Source organism: Oryzias latipes, chromosome 11 (assembly GCF_053564925.1).
Source record: "Oryzias latipes strain Hd-rR chromosome 11, Olatipes_Hd-rR_3.1".
Classification (NCBI taxonomy): domain Eukaryota; kingdom Metazoa; phylum Chordata; class Actinopteri; order Beloniformes; family Adrianichthyidae; genus Oryzias; species Oryzias latipes.
This window is the reverse complement of record NC_136247.1, coordinates 290191-316371: the sequence shown is the minus strand read 5'-3', so window position 1 is coordinate 316371 and position 26181 is coordinate 290191. Positions and strand designations below refer to the sequence as shown.

The window sequence follows — 26181 nt, the reverse complement described above, 5'->3', positions numbered from 1 at the left end:
AATTGAAATGAACAGTAGGGCAATGACTAATAGGATTAATTAAAAAGTGGTACAGATAGGTCAAGGGTGACATGTGCATGTTTCTTTTAAAAGCTCAGAAAGTTTTGCTTTAAAACAATTCAATGGAATTAGGTCACTTAAATGCAGAGTTTTGAATATTATTCCAGGAAAGCGGAGCAGCAATGGAAAAGGCTGTCTGACTTTGAGTAAAGACCAAGAGAGCAAAGAGTACAGTTCACAATGGTGGGTTCTGTATGCAGAGTTTGTGACGAAACGCAGGGCAGTGTGATAAACTGTGTCCAGACTACGGAGAGTTGACGAGGCAGCATTCATGTACAGAATGTCCCCGTAATCCAAAATTGGGAGGAAAGTGCTCTGAACAAGTCTTTTCCTTACACCTGGGCTTAGACAAGATTTATTTCTGTAGTAGAAACCCAGAAGTGCTTTTAGCTTTTTTAGCAAGTGGTTAGTGTGAGAGGTAAAAGACAATTTGTCATCAATCCACACACCCAGATATTTATATGAGGACACTTTTTTAATTTTCACCCCTTCCAAAGTATGAAAATCAGCCTTCAGTACATCATGTGAACGAGACCTGGAAAATATCATGAATTGTTTCTTTTTAGCACAATTCATGATATTTTTGTACGTTAAAGCATGTGGTGGGGCTCACGAAAACAAATTTAGTACCCATGCCGGTCTCCCATAAAATAAGAAATTTTTCGTGACTACACAAAAAAATCACTTGACGCTGTACACAAAATGGTTTATAAAGAATAGTAAAACCTCCCCGAACAAATTGGAATAAAACAGTATTCGGGATTTATTTATTTATTTTACTGTAAATACAAGTTAACATTTGTTGCACTTCACCATCCAGTCTCTGTGCGGAGCAGACCAGAGGATGTCCTCCACATCATAGGCATGTTCTCCCGAGCAGACGAGGACAAGATTATCTTATGTGCCTGATCCAGGCTTTACAGGACTCAGCTGAAATGTCATCACAAGCCGTGCAACAGGATTTTCTTACCCTAACCCATCCAACACCAAGCAGAAAAAATAATGTTTCAATTGAATTCAAGAATTGAGAATAAGGTGGACAGAAAAGTATTATGAACTGGGAATTTTTGTTTTACTACTGTCTAACAGGGGCAAGGCAAAAGACTTCTGTGAAAATGACATTGTCCAAGACAAAAACGGTGGTGATTTAGGTCTTGGGGAGAGTCTAGGTCTTGGTTATACTTGCGTTGATCTGTTATCCATCTTTGGAAAGCTGCTCAGTTGTTCTATAACTACGCCTATATTCCTATTCCTAACCCTAACCCTGGTTTCAGGCCCTTTACGTATTCCAAAAGTAAGAACAAAAACCTATGGAGAATCTTCATTCAGTTTTTATGGACCTTGCCTGTGGAGCAGCCTCCCAGAGAACCAAAGGGCTACAGGGACTGTTCATGATTTTAAAAGAACATTTTAATCGGCTTTTAGTTGAAATTTAGAGATATTCTTATTTGATATTTAATACATATTATGTTATTACTGTTTACTTATTTGATCTTTGTTACTTTTTATCTGCCTACTAAGGCTTATTTATTTATTATCCATGTATTCATCTCTGTTTTTATATTATTCATTTCACAGATCCTCCACATGCTCCCCACTTTGTGTGTTTGATTTAAATTAAATACATTTTCTATCTGTATGATAGTATGATTTAAATTTTGCATATAGTGTGATTTGCATTTGACCCATTTGGTGATCTGCAGCTGCGCTCGGGAACCATTTGGGGGATTTAATCCCCCCCCTTATGCTAATTGTCAAGTTCCATTTTTTAAGTCAGCCTCAGCCTGGGTTTGAACCCATGACCTTCCAGTCACGGAGCAGACATTCTAACCACAATGCCACTGAGCTGGTCAGTTGACCAGAAAGATATTTTTTTGGCTTTTGTAGCAAAAACAAAACAGCATTGAGACTGGGGTTGTGTCAGAGCCTAAAACAAAGACACAAGTGAGCACAAAAGTTAACAAACAGCTCCCAGTAAACGAAATAAAACTTGATTCACGTTTGTAATTGAAGAAAAGTGTGTGTGCTGATTTTGTCCAGGTGTCAACAAATGTGCTATGACACAAAAACAATAAATAGTTAAACGTCCAAACGAGGCTTTTATTGTGAAACTGAAACTTCCTCTTGTCATTAGGGGTCGTTTCTCTGTGGTGAAGCGCTGTGATCACCGCAGTACCAACCGCTCTGTGGCTGTCAAACACATCAACAAGAAGCTGATGAGGAGAGACCAAGTGACCCAGGAGCTCAATCTCCTCTGGAGGCTCAAACACCCTCACATAGTGAGCCTGCTGGACATTTTTGAGACCTCAAGCAGCTACGCCCTCGTGCTAGAGCTGTGAGTACACCCAGAATTAGACGGGGATGCTTTTTACTGTGATGACCTGCAAGTCTTCATGTCTGGTGTTCAGGGCTGATCAGGGACGTCTGCTGGACTACATTGTGAGCTGGGGGAACCTGACCGAAGAAAAAGTGGCGAGCTACATGCGCAACGTTTTGCAAGCCTTACACTATCTGCACAATAGCAGAATTGCACACCTGGACATAAAAGTAAGTTATGTTATCATTTCACATGCAGCCGCTAAAGCCAAAGCTCTCTGTTAATATGGGGGATGGAAACGGCCGAACCTCCTAACAGCATTCTCATTGCCTTCAAAATGTCAATGAAATAAAACCGTCCTGCATCGTTTATATCACTTACAACCATATCTTTCCTCTGAGGTCCTTATTGTTGTCTTTTTAACAGAAACAGGAAACACAACAATGTTAGATTTCTAAATTATTTATTCTTGCAGCCTTTGTTAAACATGGTGACCTGAAACTGGTAAAAACTTTATAAATCTTTCATTACCGTATTTAACAGCTGAGCGCATTTCCTTGCCTCCAGAGGGCCTTTTGACCTGAAACCTGAGCTTCAGAATTCTTTTAGAGACTTCCAGACTGAAGCGCACTGTCTTTCCAGTCAATCCAGAATCCTCTTTTTCTACACCATTAACTGTTAATGTGAATTCTGCTTTTTACAAATTGAATGAATGCAGTAGCCTTAAATAAAGATTTTAGGTCCAGTAACTGTTTTAACTATTCTCTATTACATGCAAGCAGTTTAAGTTTGGTAGATAAATCCTGAAAAGACGTAGAAATGTCCTGTAGCTGCAGAGACATTTTCCTTTTGTGGTGTTTCAGGTGAAATGGCTTTTAACACACAAATGATGAGCAGTTTAGGTACTTTTTAAAATCGTTTGTCTGCTGAAAAACATCTACTAAACTTTTGTTTCTAATCAGAGCTAAAGGACATCACAGGCTCAAGACTCAGTTAACACCTACGTTGTCTGTTTCAGCCTGAAAACCTACTGGTTACCCACAATGCCAGTGGTCAGCCTGTGGTCAAACTTGCAGACCTGGGTGATGCTGTGCAGCTCAACAGTGCTCATTACATCCATCCTCTGCTGGGCAGCCCGGAGTTTGCTTCGCCTGAGCTGGTTTTGGGTGAGCCAGTGTCACTGACCTCTGACCTGTGGAGTTTGGGCGTGATGACCTACGTGCTGCTGTGCGGCGCATCCCCCTTTCTGGACGAGAGTGCAGAAGAGACCTGCCTCAACATCTGCAGGCTGGACTTCAGCTTCCCAAGAGAGTATTTCCACGGGGTCAGCCAGGCAGCACTGGACTTTGTTCGCCTGCTGCTGCGGACCGAACCCGGCAGGAGGCCGCCGGTCGGCCTGTGCCTGCAGGAGGCATGGCTGCAGGCCGGTCAGAGCAACAGAACAGAGACCTGCCTGGACACCTCACGCCTCGTCTCCTTCATAGACAGGAGAAAGCACCAGACAGACACTCGGCCTATTGGAGGAGTGAGGGGCTTTATTCGAAGCCGCCTTCAATCTCAGATCTGAGCTTTTATTTAGAAAGAGACATCACTCATCTCATCCTCCCTCACAGTCGTCTCAGCAGAGCTTTGTTTTGGAACGGATTCTCTGCTGCTCGCTGCAACTCCCTGCAGGTCTTATAGTTTAGTGATCAGAAGACCCACTGCACACCCCTTCCAGTTTAGTTTTTAATAATACTAATAATAATGGATTGGATTTATCTGCGCTTTGCAAGTCACCCAAAGTGCTTACAGTGTGGCCATTCATACTTGGTGATGGTAAGCTATGGTTGTAGCCACAGCTGCCCTGGGGCAGACTGACAGAGGCATGGCTGCCAGTTCGCACCTACTCTCTGACCATCACCGGGATCATCCATGCACATTCACACACCAGTGGAGCCACACTGGAGGCAAGGACACAATGACAGTTGAATGGGGGGAGCGGGGATCCAACCGATCATTGGACGACCCGCTCAACCGCCTGAGCCACTGCCGCCCATTAGTTCTTTCTAATTTAAAGACGCATTTTATTGTTTCCAAAATAAAATAAAAAAACATGCTCTTCTTACTGAAGCTGCTGGTTTGGACCCATGAACACAGAGGCATCCTTACCCTGACAGAACATAATGATGCTGCACTGTCTTTAGAGGCATCATTAGAACAAGCCTTATCCCGATCCCCTTAAGAGCTGTAGTGGCAGCACTGTTTGCCAATCAGAAGAGCGTGAATGTGGACAATTTCCTATAAATGCACTTATGTTGTTTATCATGTGCAATGTCACAGCTTTAATATGTATGCAACTATTAATGAAGATATTTGTTGTGTCTAATAAAAACGAGGGAGCATGTACTGTACTCTGTACAGCTGATTGTGTTACAGACTCAAAATCTACAAACCATGGATAGAAACCACACTTTTGTACTGTATGCCTGCAAATGATTCTTAGAAACCAATCATATGAATCCCATTGGTACACCAAAATTGCTCTAGCTTTATAGTGTTTAATACAGACAGGACTTACGCAATTCAGTTTGACTTGTAATCAGAGATGGTTTACATGAGCAAAAACACTCCTGGAGACTTTTTTAAAAGGCCAGGAGAGTGAACAACATTTGAAAGTGTTTCAACTTTAGTGTAGATATTTGTTGTCAAATCTTTCATAACTTTAAAAGAAAAATTATTAAATTATGTGGCTTTCCTGAAAGGCAAAATTACATGACAGCTGTAAGACTAACCCAGAATCAACGCCTTGCTGGCTTTTATTTATTGCTTAGGCCATTAAAGAACAAACTGCGACTGTATACCTCAGTTTAAGTTTGTTTTTGTTTTCATATACCATTTCATAATGTTTGCTGTTTCATAAATGACACATGCTAATTTTATTTTTCCTTTTTTTAATTTGTGCATCTTTTGCCATGAGTTATTTGAAGATTAAACAATATGAACATGAATTTGTTTTTGTGATTTGTGCTGCTTTAGACAATTTCAAGCCTCAAGCCAACCGAATAAAACGATTAAAAAAGAATTCAAGTCCAGATGTCATGACTTACCCGACAAATAAAAACCTTCCTCAACATATAAGTGATTACCCTAAATTGAAGGGTGTAATCTGCACTCAGTCCAGGGAAAGAACTTACAACTAACTAATCCAACCTTGTGGTACTTGCGGCACTAGACAAATCACGCTAAAACAATGCAGCAAAACTGCCCGTAAATCTGCTTTATTTTATTTTTTTTTATTTTAAAATATCTGATTGTTTTTTTTATATTAAGCGTAATTTTCAGGACATGACATCAACAATGTAAGCCTTCAGAGAAAATAAACATTTAAGTAAACAAAATAAGTCACTGAACGAATAAGTGCTCTGCAAGTTTTGTCATGCTGTGTTTCGTAAAAAGAGAAATTTAATAAATTTACAGAGTTACAACCTCGATGTAACCCTTGTGCTATCCTAGGCACTTTACCATTGGGAGTTGGGTCATATAGACCCACTAGACCAGGGGTCGGGAACCTATGGCTCGCGAGCCATATATGGCTCTTTTGATGGTCACATGTGGCTCGCAGACAAATCTTTAATTATACTTTTTTTTTCATTTGACCAGTCCTTCTCGGGCGCGATGCGATGCCAGAGGTCAGTTTACTATTATCTATTATTTCACAGAGTTTGTACCAGCCAGAAACCTGTGAATTGCCGTGCCTAAAACTGCGCACTCCCGTCTCTGAGAAAGAGCGCGCAGTTGCGAAGACGGGATGTGTGAGGAAGAAAGCAGAGGGTGGGGGGGTTGTGGGGACAGCAGGTGAATCGCGCAGGGATTGTAAAAACGTAAAACCCGCTGCCCGTCACTCTCTGCAGCGTGTGAGTGTGTGTTTGGCTCCAGGTCTGCATGTGAGCAATCTGTCTCACATCTACAGAACATTCAGACCTATGATCACGTTTAAAGTCTCAACGCCTGCATGAAGCTGAAACTCCACGTATGGACCGGACAAGACCATCAGCAAAACTACCACTAGAAATACTCATCATTTATCAGCAACAACATAACGATGTTATTAAAAAGAATCCACAGACTTATTGTACTTTAAAAATGTTGAAATTACATCAAATGCACACATTCATTTGTATATTTAGTTTTAAACAAATTGTTGCGGACTGACTTGGACTGGGTGGCTGTTGGGTCGCGTTAAAAGTTCTGGAGTTCATTAAACGCATCATGCAGAGATCTGATTGGCCCTCAGTTCTGTCGCTCAGCCTGTTGTTAGGTAATTTGGACCAATGGAGTTCAGCTATGGGCCGAATAAGGGAAATGGGAGGGCTGGAGCAGGAGCAGGTGAATATAAAGTTGGGAGAAGCGCTCTCGTCTCGTCTCGGCGGGAGAGATTCAGGAGTTGCTGAATTAATTGTACAGCGTTTGTTGTGGTCTACAGTAACAAGAACAAATAAACAAAGAACCTTAAATGAGGTTAAGTCTCCGTGCCCCAGTGTGGGAAAGGGAGACTACATTATTGTATGGCTCTTTTGAAATTACAATTAAAAATATGTGGCGTTTATGGCTCTCTCGGCCAAAAAGGTTCCCGACCCCTGGTCTAGTGGGTCTAAATGACCCAACTCCCAATGTTAAAGTGCCTAGGATAGCATAAGGGTTACATGCGTTATTTGTTCAAAAACATTTTGTCAGTTTAAAGTGGCAAAAGTCTCAAAAAAGATTATTCGGCTCTGAATATGACTGTTTTGACTTTTCAACTTGCAATGTGACAGTGAATTACACTTGTTTTAAAATACAAGTGAGAAAATGTGCCTTTGAGTGCGTTTTGTGCTCAAACATCATTTTGTCAGTAAAAAATGCTAAAAAAAATAGCATGTTTTCTCAAATTTGGACCGTTTTCACTTTTAAACTTAGAATGCAACGAAAAATAACTATTTCTTGAACTGCAAAAGAGAAATTTGACTTGTAAGTGCGTTTTGTGCTCAATCATCATTTTGTCAGTAAAAAGTCCTAAAAAAGCATGTCTGCTCCTATTTTGACTGTTTTCACTTTTAAACTTGCAATATGACAATGAATAACACTTGTTTTGAACTACAAATGAGAAAATGTGCTTTTGAGTGCCTTTTTTGCTCAAACATCATTTTGTTTGTCCAAAAAACTTTTACTCTTGAGTGCATTTTGTGTTTAAAAATTATTTTGTCAGTCAAAAGTGTCAAAAAAGCGTTTTTGGCTCTGAGTATGACTGTTTTGAATTTTCAACTTACGATGTGGATAAAATAAGATTTTTATTGAACTGCAAATGGGAACTTTGACTTTTGAGTTGATTTTGTGCTTAAAAAAAATCATTTTGTCAGTCAAAAGTGACAAAAGTGTCAAAAAAGCCTTTTCGACTCTGGATATGATTGTTTTGACCTCTCAACTTTTAATGTGATAAAAAATAACACTTTCTTGAACTGCAAATGAGAACTTTGACTTTTGAGTGCATTTTGTGCTTAAAAATAATTTTGTCAGTCAAAAGTGCCAAAAGTGTCAAAAAAGCGTTTCCGGCTCTGAGTATAACTGTTTTAAATTTTCAACTTACGTGACAAAAAACAACACTTTCTTGAACTGCAAATAAGAACTATGACTTTTGAATGCATTTTTTACATAAAAATCATTTTTTGAGTCAAAAGTGCCAAACGTGTCAAAAAAGCGTTTTCTGCTCTGAGTATGACTGATTTAAATTTTCGACTTACAATGTCACAAAAAATAACACTTTCTTGAACTGCAAATGAGAACTTTGACTTTTAAGTGGATTTTGTGCTTAAAAATCATTTTTTTTCAGTCAAAAGTGTTTTTGGCTCTAAGTATGAGTTGAATTATTAACTTACAATGTGACAAAAATAACAATTTCTTGAACTGCAAATGAGAACTTTGAATTTTGGTGCATTTTTTGCTAAAAAAATCATTTTGTCAGTCAAAAGTGCCAAAAGTGTCAAAAAAAGCGTTTTTGGCTCTGAGTATAACTGTTTTGAATTTTCAACTTACAATGTGACAAAAAATAACACTTTCTTGAACTGTAAATTAGAACTTTGACTTTTGAGTGCATTTTGTGCTTAAAAATCATTTTGTCAGTCAAAAGTGCCAAAAGTGTCAAAAAAGTGTTTTCTAATCTGAGTATGACTGTTTTGAATTTTCAACTTACAATGTGACAAAAAATAACACTTTCTTGAACTGTAAATTAGAACTTTGACTTTAAGTCTATATTTTGCTAAAAAAAAACATTTTGTCAGTCAAAGTGCCAAAAGTGTCAAAAAAGTGTTTTTGGCTTTAAGTATGAGTTGAATTTTCAACTTACAATGTGACAAAAAAATAACACTTTCTTGAACTGCAAATGAGAACTTTGACTTTTGAGTGCATTTTGTGCTTAAAAATAATTTTGTCAGTCAAAAGTGCCAAAAGTGTCAAAAAAGCGTTTCCGGCTCTGAGTATAACTGTTTTAAATTTTCAACTTACGTGACAAAAAACAACACTTTCTTGAACTGCAAATAAGAACTATGACTTTTGAATGCATTTTTTACATAAAAATCATTTTTTGAGTCAAAAGTGCCAAAAGTGTCAAAAAAGCGTTTTCTGCTCTGAGTATGACTGTTTTAAATTTTCGACTTACAATGTGACAAAAAATAACACTTTCTTGAACTGCAAATGAGAACTTTGACTTTTGAGTGGATTTTGTGCTTAAAAATCATTTTGTCAGTCAAAAGTGTTGAAAAAGTGTTTTTGGCTCTAAGTATGAGTTGAATTATTAACTTACAATGTGACAAAAATAACACTTTCTTGAACTGCAAATGAGAACTTTGAATTTTGGTGCATTTTTTGCTAAAAAAATCATTTTGTCAGTCAAAAGTGCCAAAAGTGTCAAAAAACCATTTTTGGCTCTGAGTATAACTGTTTTGAATTTTCAACTTACAATGTGACAAAAAATAACACTTTCTTGAACTGTAAATTAGAACTTTGACTTTTGAGTGCATTTTGTGCTTAAAAATCATTTTGTCAGTCAAAAGTGCCAAAAGTGTCAAAAAAGTGTTTTCTAATCTGAGTATGACTGTTTTGAATTTTCAACTTACAATGTGACAAAAAATAACACTTTCTTGAACTGTAAATTAGAACTTTGACTTTAAGTCTATATTTTGCTAAAAAAAAACATTTTGTCAGTCAAAAGTGCCAAAAGTGTCAAAAAAGTGTTTTTGGCTTTAAGTATGAGTTGAATTTTCAACTTACAATGTGACAAAAAATAACACTTTCTTGAACTGCAAATGAGAACTTTGACTTTTGAGTGGATTTTGTGCTTAAAAATAATTTTGTCAGTCAAAAGTGCCAAAAGTGTCAAAAAAGCGTTTTCGGCTCTGAGTATAACTGTTTTGAATTTTCAACTTACAATGTGACAAAAAATAACACTTTCTTGAACTGTAAATTAGAACTTTGACTTTTGAGTGCATTTTGTGCTTAAAAATCATTTTGTCAGTCAAAAGTGCCAAAAGTGTCAAAAAAGTGTTTTCTAATCTGAGTATGACTGTTTTGAATTTTCAACTTACAATGTGACAAAAAATACTTTCTTGAACTGTAAATTAGAACTTTGACTTTAAGTCTATATTTTGCTAAAAAAAAACGTTTTGTCAGTCAAAAGTGCCAAAAGTGTCAAAAAAGTGTTTTTGGCTTTAAGTATGAGTTGAATTTTCAACTTACAATGTGACAAAAAATAACACTTTCTTGAACTACAAATGATAACTTTGACTTTTGAGTGCATTTTGTGCTTAAGAATCATTTTTTCAGTCAAAAGTGTCAAAAAAGCATTTTTGGCTCTGAGGATGACTGTTTTGAATATTCAACTTACAATTTGACAAAAAAATAACACTTTCTTGAACTGCAAATGAGAACTTTGACCATTGACAGCATTTTTTGCTAAAAAAATTATTTTTTCAGTCAAAAGTGCCAAAATTGTCAAAAAAGCGTTTTCTGCTCTGAGTATGACTGTTTTGAATATTCAACTTACAATTTGACAAAAAATAACACTTTCTTGAACTGCAACAAAGAACTTTGACTTTAAGTCTATTTTTTGCTTAAAAATCTTTTTGTCAGTCAAAAGTGTCAAATAAGTGTTTTTGGTTGTAAGTATGAGTTGAATATTCAACTTACAACGTGACAAAAAATAACACTTTCTTGAACTGCAAATGAGAACTTTGACTTTACGGTGCATTTTTGCCAAAAAAAATTATTTTTTCAGTCAAAAGTGCCAAAAGTGTCAAAAAGTGTTTTCGGCTCTAAGTATGACTTTTGAATATTCAATTTAAAATTGACATATAATAACACTTCTTTGAACTGCAAATTAGAACTTTGACTTTTGAGTGCATTTTGTGCTTAAAAATCATTTTTTCAGTCAAAAGTGCCAAAAGTGTCAAAAAAGCGTTTTTGGCTCTGAATGTGACTGTTTAGAATTTTCAACTGACAATGTGACAAAAAAATAACACTTTCTTGAACTGCAAATGAGAACTTTGACTTTTGAGTGCATTTTTTACATAAAAATAATTTTTTCAGTCAAAAGTGCCAAAATTGTCAAAAAAGTATTTTCTGCTCAGAGTATGACTGTTTTGAATTTACAACTTACAATCTGGATAAAATAACACTTTCTTGAACTGCAAATGAGAACTTTGACTTTTGAATGCATTTTTTACATAAAAATCATTTTTTAAGTCAAAAGTGCCAAAAGTGTCAAAAAAGCGTTTTCGGCTCTGAGTATGACTGTTTTGAATTTTCAACTGACAATGTGACAAAAAATAACACATTCTTGAACTGCAAATGAGAACTTTGACTTTTGAGTGCATTTTTTACATAAAAATCATTTTTTCAGTCAAAAGTGCCAAAAGTGTCAAAAAAGCGTTGTCTGCTCTGAGTATGACTGTATTGAATTTTCGACTTACAATGTGACAAAAAATAACACTTTCTTGAACTGCAAATGAGAACTTTGACTTTTGAGTGCATTTTGTGCTTAAAAATCATTTTGTCAGTCAAAAGTGCCAAAAGTGTCAAAAAAGTGTTTTCTAATCTGAGTATGACTGTTTTGAATTTTCAACTTACAATGTGACAAAAAATAACACTTTCTTGAACTGTAAATTAGAACTTTGACTTTAAGTCTATATTTTGCTAAAAAAAAAACATTTTGTCAGTCAAAAGTGCCAAAAGTGTCAAAAAAGTGTTTTTGGCTTTAAGTATGAGTTGAATTTTCAACTTACAATGTGACAAAAAATAACACTTTCTTGAACTGCAAATGAGAACTTTGACTTTTGAGTGGATTTTGTGCTTAAAAATAATTTTGTCAGTCAAAAGTGCCAAAAGTGTCAAAAAAGCGCTTCCGGCTCTGAGTATAACTGTTTTGAATTTTCAACTTACAATGTGACAAAAAATAACACTTTCTTGAACTGTAAATGAGAACTTTGACTTTTGAGTGCATTTTGTGCTTAAAAATCATTTTGTCAGTCAAAAGTGCCAAAAGTGTCAAAAAAGTGTTTTCTAATCTGAGTATGACTGTTTTGAATTTTCAACTTACAATGTGACAAAAAATAACACTTTCTTGAACTGTAAATTAGAACTTTGACTTTAACTCTATATTTTGCTAAAAAAAAACATTTTGTCAGTCAAAAGTGCCAAAAGTGTCAAAAAAGTGTTTTTGGCTTTAAGTATGAGTTGAATTTTCAACTTACAATGTGACAAAAAATAACACTTTCTTGAACTACAAATGATAACTTTGACTTTTGAGTGCATTTTGTGCCTAAGAATCATTTTTTCAGTCAAAAGTGTCAAAAAAGCATTTTTGGCTCTGAGGATGACTGTTTTGAATTTTCATCTTACAACGTGACAAAAAAATAACACTTTCTTGAACTGCAAACGAGAACTTTGACCATTGACAGCATTTTTTGCTAAAAAAATAATTTTGTCAGTCAAAAGTGCCAAAATTGTCAAAAAAGCGTTTCCTGCTCTGAGTATGACTGTTTTTGAATATTCAACTTACAATTTGACAAAAAATAACACTTTCTTGAACTGCAACAAAGAACTTTGACTTTTGAGTGGATACTGTGCATAAAAATCAATTTGTCAGTCAAAAGTGCCAAAAGTGTCAAAAAAGCATTTTTGGCTCTGAGTATGACTGTTTTGAATTTTCAACTTACAACATGACAAAAAATAACACTTTGTTGAACTGCAAATTAGAACTTTGACTTTAAGTCTATTTTTTGCTTAAAAATCTTTTTGTCAGTCAAAAGTGTCAAATAAGTGTTTTTGGTTCTAAGTATGAGTTGAATATTCAACTTACAACGTGACAAAAAATAACACTTTCTTGAACTGCAAATGAGAACTTTGACTTTTGAGTGGATTTTGTGCTTAAAAATAATTTTGTCAGTCAAAAGTGCCAAAAGTGTCAAAAAAGCGTTTTCGGCTCTGAGTATAACTGTTTTGAATTTTCAACTTACAATGTGACAAAAAATAACACTTTCTTGAACTGTAAATTAGAACTTTGACTTTTGAGTGCATTTTGTGCTTAAAAATCATTTTGTCAGTCAAAAGTGCCAAAAGTGTCAAAAAAGTGTTTTCTAATCTGAGTATGACTGTTTTGAATATTCAACTTACAATTTGACAAAAAATAACACTTTCTTGAACTGCAACAAAGAACTTTGACTTTTGAGTGGATACTATGCATAAAAATCATTTTTTCAGTCAAAAGTGCCAAAAGTGTCAAAAAAGCGTTGTCTGCTCTGAGTATGACTGTATTGAATTTTCGACTTACAATGTGACAAAAAATAACACTTTCTTGAACTGCAAATGAGAACTTTGACTTTTGAGTGCATTTTGTGCTTAAAAATCATTTTGTCAGTCAAAAGTGCCAAAAGTGTCAAAAAAGTGTTTTCTAATCTGAGTATGACTGTTTTGAATTTTCAACTTACAATGTGACAAAAAATAACACTTTCTTGAACTGTAAATTAGAACTTTGACTTTAAGTCTATATTTTGCTAAAAAAAAAACATTTTGTCAGTCAAAAGTGCCAAAAGTGTCAAAAAAGTGTTTTTGGCTTTAAGTATGAGTTGAATTTTCAACTTACAATGTGACAAAAAATAACACTTTCTTGAACTACAAATGATAACTTTGACTTTTGAGTGCATTTTGTGCCTAAGAATCATTTTTTCAGTCAAAAGTGTCAAAAAAGCATTTTTGGCTCTGAGGATGACTGTTTTGAATTTTCATCTTACAACGTGACAAAAAAATAACACTTTCTTGAACTGCAAACGAGAACTTTGACCATTGACAGCATTTTTTGCTAAAAAAATAATTTTGTCAGTCAAAAGTGCCAAAATTGTCAAAAAAGCGTTTCCTGCTCTGAGTATGACTGTTTTTGAATATTCAACTTACAATTTGACAAAAAATAACACTTTCTTGAACTGCAACAAAGAACTTTGACTTTTGAGTGGATACTGTGCATAAAAATCAATTTGTCAGTCAAAAGTGCCAAAAGTGTCAAAAAAGCATTTTTGGCTCTGAGTATGACTGTTTTGAATTTTCAACTTACAACATGACAAAAAATAACACTTTGTTGAACTGCAAATTAGAACTTTGACTTTAAGTCTATTTTTTGCTTAAAAATCTTTTTGTCAGTCAAAAGTGTCAAATAAGTGTTTTTGGTTCTAAGTATGAGTTGAATATTCAACTTACAACGTGACAAAAAATAACACTTTCTTGAACTGCAAATGAGAACTTTGACTTTTGAGTGGATTTTGTGCTTAAAAATAATTTTGTCAGTCAAAAGTGCCAAAAGTGTCAAAAAAGCGTTTTCGGCTCTGAGTATAACTGTTTTGAATTTTCAACTTACAATGTGACAAAAAATAACACTTTCTTGAACTGTAAATTAGAACTTTGACTTTTGAGTGCATTTTGTGCTTAAAAATCATTTTGTCAGTCAAAAGTGCCAAAAGTGTCAAAAAAGTGTTTTCTAATCTGAGTATGACTGTTTTGAATATTCAACTTACAATTTGACAAAAAATAACACTTTCTTGAACTGCAACAAAGAACTTTGACTTTTGAGTGGATACTATGCATAAAAATCATTTTTTCAGTCAAAAGTGCCAAAAGTGTCAAAAAAGCGTTGTCTGCTCTGAGTATGACTGTATTGAATTTTCGACTTACAATGTGACAAAAAATAACACTTTCTTGAACTGCAAATGAGAACTTTGACTTTTGAGTGCATTTTGTGCTTAAAAATCATTTTGTCAGTCAAAAGTGCCAAAAGTGTCAAAAAAGTGTTTTCTAATCTGAGTATGACTGTTTTGAATTTTCAACTTACAATGTGACAAAAAATAACACTTTCTTGAACTGTAAATTAGAACTTTGACTTTAAGTCTATATTTTGCTAAAAAAAAAACATTTTGTCAGTCAAAAGTGCCAAAAGTGTCAAAAAAGTGTTTTTGGCTTTAAGTATGAGTTGAATTTTCAACTTACAATGTGACAAAAAATAACACTTTCTTGAACTACAAATGATAACTTTGACTTTTGAGTGCATTTTGTGCCTAAGAATCATTTTTTCAGTCAAAAGTGTCAAAAAAGCATTTTTGGCTCTGAGGATGACTGTTTTGAATTTTCATCTTACAACGTGACAAAAAAATAACACTTTCTTGAACTGCAAACGAGAACTTTGACCATTGACAGCATTTTTTGCTAAAAAAATAATTTTGTCAGTCAAAAGTGCCAAAATTGTCAAAAAAGCGTTTCCTGCTCTGAGTATGACTGTTTTTGAATATTCAACTTACAATTTGACAAAAAATAACACTTTCTTGAACTGCAACAAAGAACTTTGACTTTTGAGTGGATACTGTGCATAAAAATCAATTTGTCAGTCAAAAGTGCCAAAAGTGTCAAAAAAGCATTTTTGGCTCTGAGTATGACTGTTTTGAATTTTCAACTTACAACATGACAAAAAATAACACTTTGTTGAACTGCAAATTAGAACTTTGACTTTAAGTCTATTTTTTGCTTAAAAATCTTTTTGTCAGTCAAAAGTGTCAAATAAGTGTTTTTGGTTCTAAGTATGAGTTCAATATTCAACTTACAACGTGACAAAAAATAACACTTTCTTGAACTGCAAATGAGAACTTTGACTTTTGAGTGGATTTTGTGCTTAAAAATAATTTTGTCAGTCAAAAGTGCCAAAAGTGTCAAAAAAGCGTTTTCGGCTCTGAGTATAACTGTTTTGAATTTTCAACTTACAATGTGACAAAAAATAACACTTTCTTGAACTGTAAATTAGAACTTTGACTTTTGAGTGCATTTTGTGCTTAAAAATCATTTTGTCAGTCAAAAGTGCCAAAAGTGTCAAAAAAGTGTTTTCTAATCTGAGTATGACTGTTTTGAATTTTCAACTTACAATGTGACAAAAAATAACACTTTCTTGAACTGTAAATTAGAACTTTGACTTTAAGTCTATATTTTGCTAAAAAAAAACGTTTTGTCAGTCAAAAGTGCCAAAAGTGTCAAAAAAGTGTCTTTGGCTTTAAGTATGAGTTGAATTTTCAACTTACAATGTGACAAAAAATAACACTTTCTTGAACTACAAATGATAACTTTGACTTTTGAGTGCATTTTGTGCTTAAGAATCATTTTTTCAGTCAAAAGTGTCAAAAAAGCATTTTTGGCTCTGAGGATGACTGTTTTGAATTTTCAACTTACAACGTGACAAAAAAATAACACTTTCTTGAACTGCAAATGAGAACTTTGACCATTGACAGCATTTTTTGCTAAAAAAATTATTTTTTCAGTCAAAAGTGCCAAAATTGTCAAAAAAGCGTTTTCTGCTCTGAGTATGACTGTTTTGAATATTCAACTTACAATTTGACAAAAAATAACACTTTCTTGAACTGCAACAAAGAACTTTGACTTTAAGTCTATTTTTTGCTTAAAAATCTTTTTGTCAGTCAAAAGTGTCAAATAAGTGTTTTTGGTTGTAAGTATGAGTTGAATATTCAACTTACAACGTGACAAAAAATAACACTTTCTTGAACTGCAAATGAGAACTTTGACTTTACGGTGCATTTTTGCCAAAAAAAATTATTTTTTCAGTCAAAAGTGCCAAAAGTGTCAAAAAGTGTTTTCGGCTCTAAGTATGACTTTTGAATATTCAATTTAAAATTGACATATAATAACACTTCTTTGAACTGCAAATTAGAACTTTGACTTTTGAGTGCATTTTGTGCTTAAAAATCATTTTTTCAGTCAAAAGTGCCAAAAGTGTCAAAAAAGCGTTTTTGGCTCTGAATGTGACTGTTTAGAATTTTCAACTGACAATGTGACAAAAAAATAACACTTTCTTGAACTGCAAATGAGAACTTTGACTTTTGAGTGCATTTTTTACATAAAAATAATTTTTTCAGTCAAAAGTGCCAAAATTGTCAAAAAAGTATTTTCTGCTCAGAGTATGACTGTTTTGAATTTACAACTTACAATCTGGATAAAATAACACTTTCTTGAACTGCAAATGAGAACTTTGACTTTTGAATGCATTTTTTACATAAAAATCATTTTTTAAGTCAAAAGTGCCAAAAGTGTCAAAAAAGCGTTTTCGGCTCTGAGTATGACTGTTTTGAATTTTCAACTGACAATGTGACAAAAAATAACACATTCTTGAACTGCAAATGAGAACTTTGACTTTTGAGTGCATTTTTTACATAAAAATCATTTTTTCAGTCAAAAGTGCCAAAAGTGTCAAAAAAGCGTTGTCTGCTCTGAGTATGACTGTATTGAATTTTCGACTTACAATGTGACAAAAAATAACACTTTCTTGAACTGCAAATGAGAACTTTGACTTTTGAGTGCATTTTGTGCTTAAAAATCATTTTGTCAGTCAAAAGTGCCAAAAGTGTCAAAAAAGTGTTTTCTAATCTGAGTATGACTGTTTTGAATTTTCAACTTACAATGTGACAAAAAATAACACTTTCTTGAACTGTAAATTAGAACTTTGACTTTAAGTCTATATTTTGCTAAAAAAAAAAACATTTTGTCAGTCAAAAGTGCCAAAAGTGTCAAAAAAGTGTTTTTGGCTTTAAGTATGAGTTGAATTTTCAACTTACAATGTGACAAAAAATAACACTTTCTTGAACTGCAAATGAGAACTTTGACTTTTGAGTGGATTTTGTGCTTAAAAATAATTTTGTCAGTCAAAAGTGCCAAAAGTGTCAAAAAAGCGCTTCCGGCTCTGAGTATAACTGTTTTGAATTTTCAACTTACAATGTGACAAAAAATAACACTTTCTTGAACTGTAAATGAGAACTTTGACTTTTGAGTGCATTTTGTGCTTAAAAATCATTTTGTCAGTCAAAAGTGCCAAAAGTGTCAAAAAAGTGTTTTCTAATTTGAGTATGACTGTTTTGAATATTCAACTTACAATTTGACAAAAAATAACACTTTCTTGAACTGCAACAAAGAACTTTGACTTTTGAGTGGATACTATGCATAAAAATCAATTTGTCAGTAAAAAGTGCCAAAAGTGTCAAAAAAGCATTTTTGGCTCTGAGTATGACTGTTTTGAATTTTCAACTTACATGACAAAAAATAACACTTTGTTTAACTGCAAATTAGAACTTTGACTTTAAGTCTATTTTTTGCTTAAAAATCTTTTTGTCAGTCAAAAGTGTCAAATAAGTGTTTTTGGTTGTAAGTATGAGTTGAATATTCAACTTACAACGTGACAAAAAATAACACTTTCTTGAACTGCAAATGAGAACTTTGACTTTACGGTGCATTTTTGCCAAAAAAAATTATTTTTTCAGTCAAAAGTGCCAAAAGTGTCAAAAAGTGTTTTCTGCTCTAAGTATGACTTTTGAATATTCAATTTAAAATTGACATATAATAACACTTCTTTGAATTGCAAATTATAACTTTGACTTTTGAGTGCATTTTGTGCTTAAAAATCATTTTTTCAGTCAAAAGTGCCAAAAGTGTCAAAAAAGCGTTTTTGGCTCTGAATGTGACTGTTTAGAATTTTCAACTGACAATGTGACAAAAAAATAACACTTTCTTGAACTGCAAATGAGAACTTTGACTTTTGAGTGCATTTTTTACATAAAAATAATTTTTTCAGTCAAAAGTGCCAAAATTGTCAAAAAAGTATTTTCTGCTCAGAGTATGACTGTTTTGAATTTACAACTTACAATCTGGATAAAATAACACTTTCTTGAACTGCAAATGAGAACTTTGACTTTTGAATGCATTTTTTACATAAAAATCATTTTTTAAGTCAAAAGTGCCAAAAGTGTCAAAAAAGCGTTTTCGGCTCTGAGTATGACTGTTTTGAATTTTCAACTGACAATGTGACAAAAAATAACACATTCTTGAACTGCAAATGAGAACTTTGACTTTTGAGTTCATTTTTTACATAAAAATCATTTTTTCTGTCAAAAGTGCCAAAAGTGTCAAAAAAGCGTTGTCTGCTCTGAGTATGACTGTATTGAATTTTCGACTTACAATGTGACAAAAAATAACACTTTCTTGAACTGCAAATGAGAACTTTGACTTTTGAGTGCATTTTGTGCTAAAAAATCATTTTGTCAGTCAAAAGTGCCAAAAGTGTCAAAAAAGTGTTTTCTAATCTGAGTATGACTGTTTTGAATTTTCAACTTACAATGTGACAAAAAATAACACTTTCTTGAACTGTAAATTAGAACTTTGACTTTAAGTCTATATTTTGCTAAAAAAAAAACATTTTGTCAGTCAAAAGTGCCAAAAGTGTCAAAAAAGTGTTTTTGGCTTTAAGTATGAGTTGAATTTTCAACTTACAATGTGACAAAAAATAACACTTTCTTGAACTGCAAATGAGAACTTTGACTTTTGAGTGGATTTTGTGCTTAAAAATAATTTTGTCAGTCAAAAGTGCCAAAAGTGTCAAAAAAGCGCTTCCGGCTCTGAGTATAACTGTTTTGAATTTTCAACTTACAATGTGACAAAAAATAACACTTTCTTGAACTGTAAATGAGAACTTTGACTTTTGAGTGCATTTTGTGCTTAAAAATCATTTTGTCAGTCAAAAGTGCCAAAAGTGTCAAAAAAGTGTTTTCTAATTTGAGTATGACTGTTTTGAATATTCAACTTACAATTTGACAAAAAATAACACTTTCTTGAACTGCAACAAAGAACTTTGACTTTTGAGTGGATACTATGCATAAAAATCAATTTGTCAGTAAAAAGTGCCAAAAGTGTCAAAAAAGCATTTTTGGCTCTGAGTATGACTGTTTTGAATTTTCAACTTACATGACAAAAAATAACACTTTGTTTAACTGCAAATTAGAACTTTGACTTTAAGTCTATTTTTTGCTTAAAAATCTTTTTGTCAGTCAAAAGTGTCAAATAAGTGTTTTTGGTTGTAAGTATGAGTTGAATATTCAACTTACAACGTGACAAAAAATAACACTTTCTTGAACTGCAAATGAGAACTTTGACTTTACGGTGCATTTTTGCCAAAAAAAATTATTTTTTCAGTCAAAAGTGCCAAAAGTGTCAAAAAGTGTTTTCTGCTCTAAGTATGACTTTTGAATATTCAATTTAAAATTGACATATAATAACACTTCTTTGAATTGCAAATTATAACTTTGACTTTTGAGTGCATTTTGTGCTTAAAAATCATTTTTTCAGTCAAAAGTGCCAAAAGTGTCAAAAAAGCGTTTTTGGCTCTGAATGTGACTGTTTAGAATTTTCAACTGACAATGTGACAAAAAAATAACACTTTCTTGAACTGCAAATGAGAACTTTGACTTTTGAGTGCATTTTTTACATAAAAATAATTTTTTCAGTCAAAAGTGCCAAAATTGTCAAAAAAGTATTTTCTGCTCAGAGTATGACTGTTTTGAATTTACAACTTACAATCTGGATAAAATAACACTTTCTTGAACTGCAAATGAGAACTTTGACTTTTGAATGCATTTTTTACATAAAAATCATTTTTTAAGTCAAAAGTGCCAAAAGTGTCAAAAAAGCGTTTTCGGCTCTGAGTATGACTGTTTTGAATTTTCAACTGACAATGTGACAAAAAATAACACATTCTTGAACTGCAAATGAGAACTTTGACTTTTGAGTTCATTTTTTACATAAAAATCATTTTTTCTGTCAAAAGTGCCAAAAGTGTCAAAAAAGCGTTGTCTGCTCTGAGTATGACTGTATTGAATTTTCGACTTACAATGTGACAAAAAATAACACTTTCTTGAACTGCAAATGAGAACTTTGACTTTTGAGTGCATTTTGTGCTAAAAAATCATTTTGTCAGTCAAAAGTGCCAAAAGTGTCAAAAAAGTGTTTTCTAATCTGAGTATGACTGTTTTGAATTTTCAACTTACAATGTGACAAAAAATAACACTTTCTTGAACTGTAAATTAGAACTTTGACTTTAAGTCTATATTTTGCTAAAAAAAAAACATTTTGTCAGTCAAAAGTGCCAAAAGTGTCAAAAAAGTGTTTTTGGCTTTAAGTATGAGTTGAATTTTCAACTTACAATGTGACAAAAAATAACACTTTCTTGAACTGCAAATGAGAACTTTGACTTTTGAGTGGATTTTGTGCTTAAAAATAATTTTGTCAGTCAAAAGTGCCAAAAGTGTCAAAAAAGCGCTTCCGGCTCTGAGTATAACTGTTTTGAATTTTCAACTTACAATGTGACAAAAAATAACACTTTCTTGAACTGTAAATGAGAACTTTGACTTTTGAGTGCATTTTGTGCTTAAAAATCATTTTGTCAGTCAAAAGTGCCAAAAGTGTCAAAAAAGTGTTTTCTAATCTGAGTATGACTGTTTTGAATTTTCAACTTACAATGTGACAAAAAATAACACTTTCTTGAACTGTAAATTAGAACTTTGACTTTAAGTCTATATTTTGCTAAAAAAAAACATTTTGTCAGTCAAAAGTGCCAAAAGTGTCAAAAAAGTGTTTTTGGCTTTAAGTATGAGTTGAATTTTCAACTTACAATGTGACAAAAAATAACACTTTCTTGAACTACAAATGATAACTTTGACTTTTGAGTGCATTTTGTGCCTAAGAATCATTTTTTCAGTCAAAAGTGTCAAAAAAGCATTTTTGGCTCTGAGGATGACTGTTTTGAATTTTCATCTTACAACGTGACAAAAAAATAACACTTTCTTGAACTGCAAACGAGAACTTTGACCATTGACAGCATTTTTTGCTAAAAAAATAATTTTGTCAGTCAAAAGTGCCAAAATTGTCAAAAAAGCGTTTCCTGCTCTGAGTATGACTGTTTTTGAATATTCAACTTACAATTTGACAAAAAATAACACTTTCTTGAACTGCAACAAAGAACTTTGACTTTTGAGTGGATACTGTGCATAAAAATCAATTTGTCAGTCAAAAGTGCCAAAAGTGTCAAAAAAGCATTTTTGGCTCTGAGTATGACTGTTATGAATTTTCAACTTACAACATGACAAAAAATAACACTTTGTTGAACTGCAAATTAGAACTTTGACTTTAAGTCTATTTTTTGCTTAAAAATCTTTTTGTCAGTCAAAAGTGTCAAATAAGTGTTTTTGGTTCTAAGTATGAGTTGAATATTCAACTTACAACGTGACAAAAAATAACACTTTCTTGAACTGCAAATGAGAACTTTGACTTTTGAGTGGATTTTGTGCTTAAAAATAATTTTGTCAGTCAAAAGTGCCAAAAGTGTCAAAAAAGCGTTTTCGGCTCTGAGTATAACTGTTTTGAATTTTCAACTTACAATGTGACAAAAAATAACACTTTCTTGAACTGTAAATTAGAACTTTGACTTTTGAGTGCATTTTGTGCTTAAAAATCATTTTGTCAGTCAAAAGTGCCAAAAGTGTCAAAAAAGTGTTTTCTAATCTGAGTATGACTGTTTTGAATTTTCAACTTACAATGTGACAAAAAATAACACTTTCTTGAACTGTAAATTAGAACTTTGACTTTAAGTCTATATTTTGCTAAAAAAAAACGTTTTGTCAGTCAAAAGTGCCAAAAGTGTCAAAAAAGTGTTTTTGGCTTTAAGTATGAGTTGAATTTTCAACTTACAATGTGACAAAAAATAACACTTTCTTGAACTACAAATGATAACTTTGACTTTTGAGTGCATTTTGTGCTTAAGAATCATTTTTTCAGTCAAAAGTGTCAAAAAAGCATTTTTGGCTCTGAGGATGACTGTTTTGAATTTTCAACTTACAACGTGACAAAAAAATAACACTTTCTTGAACTGCAAATGAGAACTTTGACCATTGACAGCATTTTTTGCTAAAAAAATTATTTTTTCAGTCAAAAGTGCCAAAATTGTCAAAAAAGCGTTTTCTGCTCTGAGTATGACTGTTTTGAATATTCAACTTACAATTTGACAAAAAATAACACTTTCTTGAACTGCAACAAAGAACTTTGACTTTAAGTCTATTTTTTGCTTAAAAATCTTTTTGTCAGTCAAAAGTGTCAAATAAGTGTTTTTGGTTGTAAGTATGAGTTGAATATTCAACTTACAACGTGACAAAAAATAACACTTTCTTGAACTGCAAATGAGAACTTTGACTTTACGGTGCATTTTTGCCAAAAAAAATTATTTTTTCAGTCAAAAGTGCCAAAAGTGTCAAAAAGTGTTTTCGGCTCTAAGTATGACTTTTGAATATTCAATTTAAAATTGACATATAATAACACTTCTTTGAACTGCAAATTAGAACTTTGACTTTTGAGTGCATTTTGTGCTTAAAAATCATTTTTTCAGTCAAAAGTGCCAAAAGTGTCAAAAAAGCGTTTTTGGCTCTGAATGTGACTGTTTAGAATTTTCAACTGACAATGTGACAAAAAAATAACACTTTCTTGAACTGCAAATGAGAACTTTGACTTTTGAGTGCATTTTTTACATAAAAATCATTTTTTCAGTCAAAAGTGCCAAAAGTGTCAAAAAAGTGTTTTCTAATCTGAGTATGACTGTTTTGAATTTTCAACTTACAATGTGACAAAAAATAACACTTTCTTGAACTGTAAATTAGAACTTTGACTTTAAGTCTATATTTTGCTAAAAAAAAAAACATTTTGTCAGTCAAAAGTGCCAAAAGTGTCAAAAAAGTGTTTTCTAATCTGAGTATGACTGTTTTGAATTTTCAACTTACAATGTGACAAAAAATAACACTTTCTTGAACTGTAAATTAGAACTTTGACTTTAAGTCTATATTTTGCTAAAAAAAAAAACATTTTGTCAGTCAAAAGTGCCAAAAGTGTCAAAAAAGTGTTTTTGGCTTTAAGTATGAGTTGAATTTTCAACTTACAATGTGACAAAAAATAACACTTTCTTGAACTGCAAATGAGAACTTTGACTTTTGAGTGGATTTTGTGCTTAAAAATAATTTTGTCAGTCAAAAGTGCCAAAAGTGTCAAAAAAGCGCTTCCGGCTCTGAGTATAACTGTTTTGAATTTTCAACTTACAATGTGACAAAAAATAACACTTTCTTGAACTGTAAATGAGAACTTTGACTTTTGAGTGCATTTTGTGCTTAAAAATCATTTTGTCAGTCAAAAGTGCCAAAAGTGTCAAAAAAGTGTTTTCTAATTTGAGTATGACTGTTTTGAATATTCAACTTACAATTTGACAAAAAATAACACTTTCTTGAACTGCAACAAAGAACTTTGACTTTTGAGTGGATACTATGCATAAAAATCATTTTTTCAGTCAAAAGTGCCAAAAGTGTCAAAAAAGCGTTGTCTGCTCTGAGTATGACTGTATTGAATTTTCGACTTACAATGTGACAAAAAATAACACTTTCTTGAACTGCAAATGAGAACTTTGACTTTTGAGTGCATTTTGTGCTTAAAAATCATTTTGTCAGTCAAAAGTGCCAAAAGTGTCAAAAAAGTGTTTTCTAATCTGAGTATGACTGTTTTGAATTTTCAACTTACAATGTGACAAAAAATAACACTTTCTTGAACTGTAAATTAGAACTTTGACTTTAAGTCTATATTTTGCTAAAAAAAAAAACATTTTGTCAGTCAAAAGTGCCAAAAGTGTCAAAAAAGTGTTTTTGGCTTTAAGTATGAGTTGAATTTTCAACTTACAATGTGACAAAAAATAACACTTTCTTGAACTGCAAATGAGAACTTTGACTTTTGAGTGGATTTTGTGCTTAAAAATAATTTTGTCAGTCAAAAGTGCCAAAAGTGTCAAAAAAGCGCTTCCGGCTCTGAGTATAACTGTTTTGAATTTTCAACTTACAATGTGACAAAAAATAACACTTTCTTGAACTGTAAATGAGAACTTTGACTTTTGAGTGCATTTTGTGCTTAAAAATCATTTTGTCAGTCAAAAGTGCCAAAAGTGTCAAAAAAGTGTTTTCTAATTTGAGTATGACTGTTTTGAATATTCAACTTACAATTTGACAAAAAATAACACTTTCTTGAACTGCAACAAAGAACTTTGACTTTTGAGTGGATACTATGCATAAAAATCAATTTGTCAGTAAAAAGTGCCAAAAGTGTCAAAAAAGCATTTTTGGCTCTGAGTATGACTGTTTTGAATTTTCAACTTACAACATGACAAAAAATAACACTTTGTTTAACTGCAAATTAGAACTTTGACTTTAAGTCTATTTTTTGCTTAAAAATCTTTTTGTCAGTCGAAAGTGTCAAATAAGTGTTTTTGGTTGTAAGTATGAGTTGAATATTCAACTTACAACGTGACAAAAAATAACACTTTCTTGAACTGCAAATGAGAACTTTGACTTTACGGTGCATTTTTGCCAAAAAAAATTATTTTTTCAGTCAAAAGTGCCAAAAGTGTCAAAAAGTGTTTTCGGCTCTAAGTATGACTTTTGAATATTCAATTTAAAATTGACATATAATAACACTTCTTTGAATTGCAAATTAGAACTTTGACTTTTGAGTGCATTTTGTGCTTAAAAATCATTTTTTCAGTCAAAAGTGCCAAAAGTGTCAAAAAAGCGTTTTTGGCTCTGAATGTGACTGTTTAGAATTTTCAACTGACAATGTGACAAAAAAATAACACTTTCTTGAACTGCAAATGAGAACTTTGACTTTTGAGTGCATTTTTTACATAAAAATAATTTTTTCAGTCAAAAGTGCCAAAATTGTCAAAAAAGTATTTTCTGCTCAGAGTATGACTGTTTTGAATTTACAACTTACAATCTGGATAAAATAACACTTTCTTGAACTGCAAATGAGAACTTTGACTTTTGAATGCATTTTTTACATAAAAATCATTTTTTAAGTCAAAAGTGCCAAAAGTGTCAAAAAAGCGTTTTCGGCTCTGAGTATGACTGTTTTGAATTTTCAACTGACAATGTGACAAAAAATAACACATTCTTGAACTGCAAATGAGAACTTTGACTTTTGAGTGCATTTTTTACATAAAAATCATTTTTTCAGTCAAAAGTGCCAAAAGTGTCAAAAAAGCGTTGTCTGCTCTGAGTATGACTGTATTGAATTTTCGACTTACAATGTGACAAAAAATAACACTTTCTTGAACTGCAAATGAGAACTTTGACTTTTGAGTGCATTTTGTGCTTAAAAATCATTTTGTCAGTCAAAAGTGCCAAAAGTGTCAAAAAAGTGTTTTCTAATCTGAGTATGACTGTTTTGAATTTTCAACTTACAATGTGACAAAAAATAACACTTTCTTGAACTGTAAATTAGAACTTTGACTTTAAGTCTATATTTTGCTAAAAAAAAAACATTTTGTCAGTCAAAAGTGCCAAAAGTGTCAAAAA

At 32.6% G+C, this 26181-nt stretch overlaps 1 protein-coding gene across 5 annotated transcripts in view; it reads left to right on the top strand.

Moving 5' to 3' along the window:
• Window positions 1–5367, top strand: part of LOC101159451 (triple functional domain protein) — a 127871-nt gene extending 122504 nt beyond the window's left edge. For all 5 annotated transcript variants that reach the window (XR_013658722.1, XM_023960296.2, XM_023960297.2 and 2 more), the window contains 3 exons: window positions 2195–2395; window positions 2469–2607; window positions 3396–5367. Coding sequence is in view for 4 of the 5 variants with exons in the window: in XM_023960296.2 (XP_023816064.1) it covers window positions 2195–2395; window positions 2469–2607; window positions 3396–3944 (889 nt within the window). In the remaining variant the exon portion in view is untranslated. The remainder of the gene's footprint in view (window positions 1–2194; window positions 2396–2468; window positions 2608–3395) is intronic.
• The last annotated feature ends 20814 nt before the right edge of the window (window positions 5368–26181 follow it).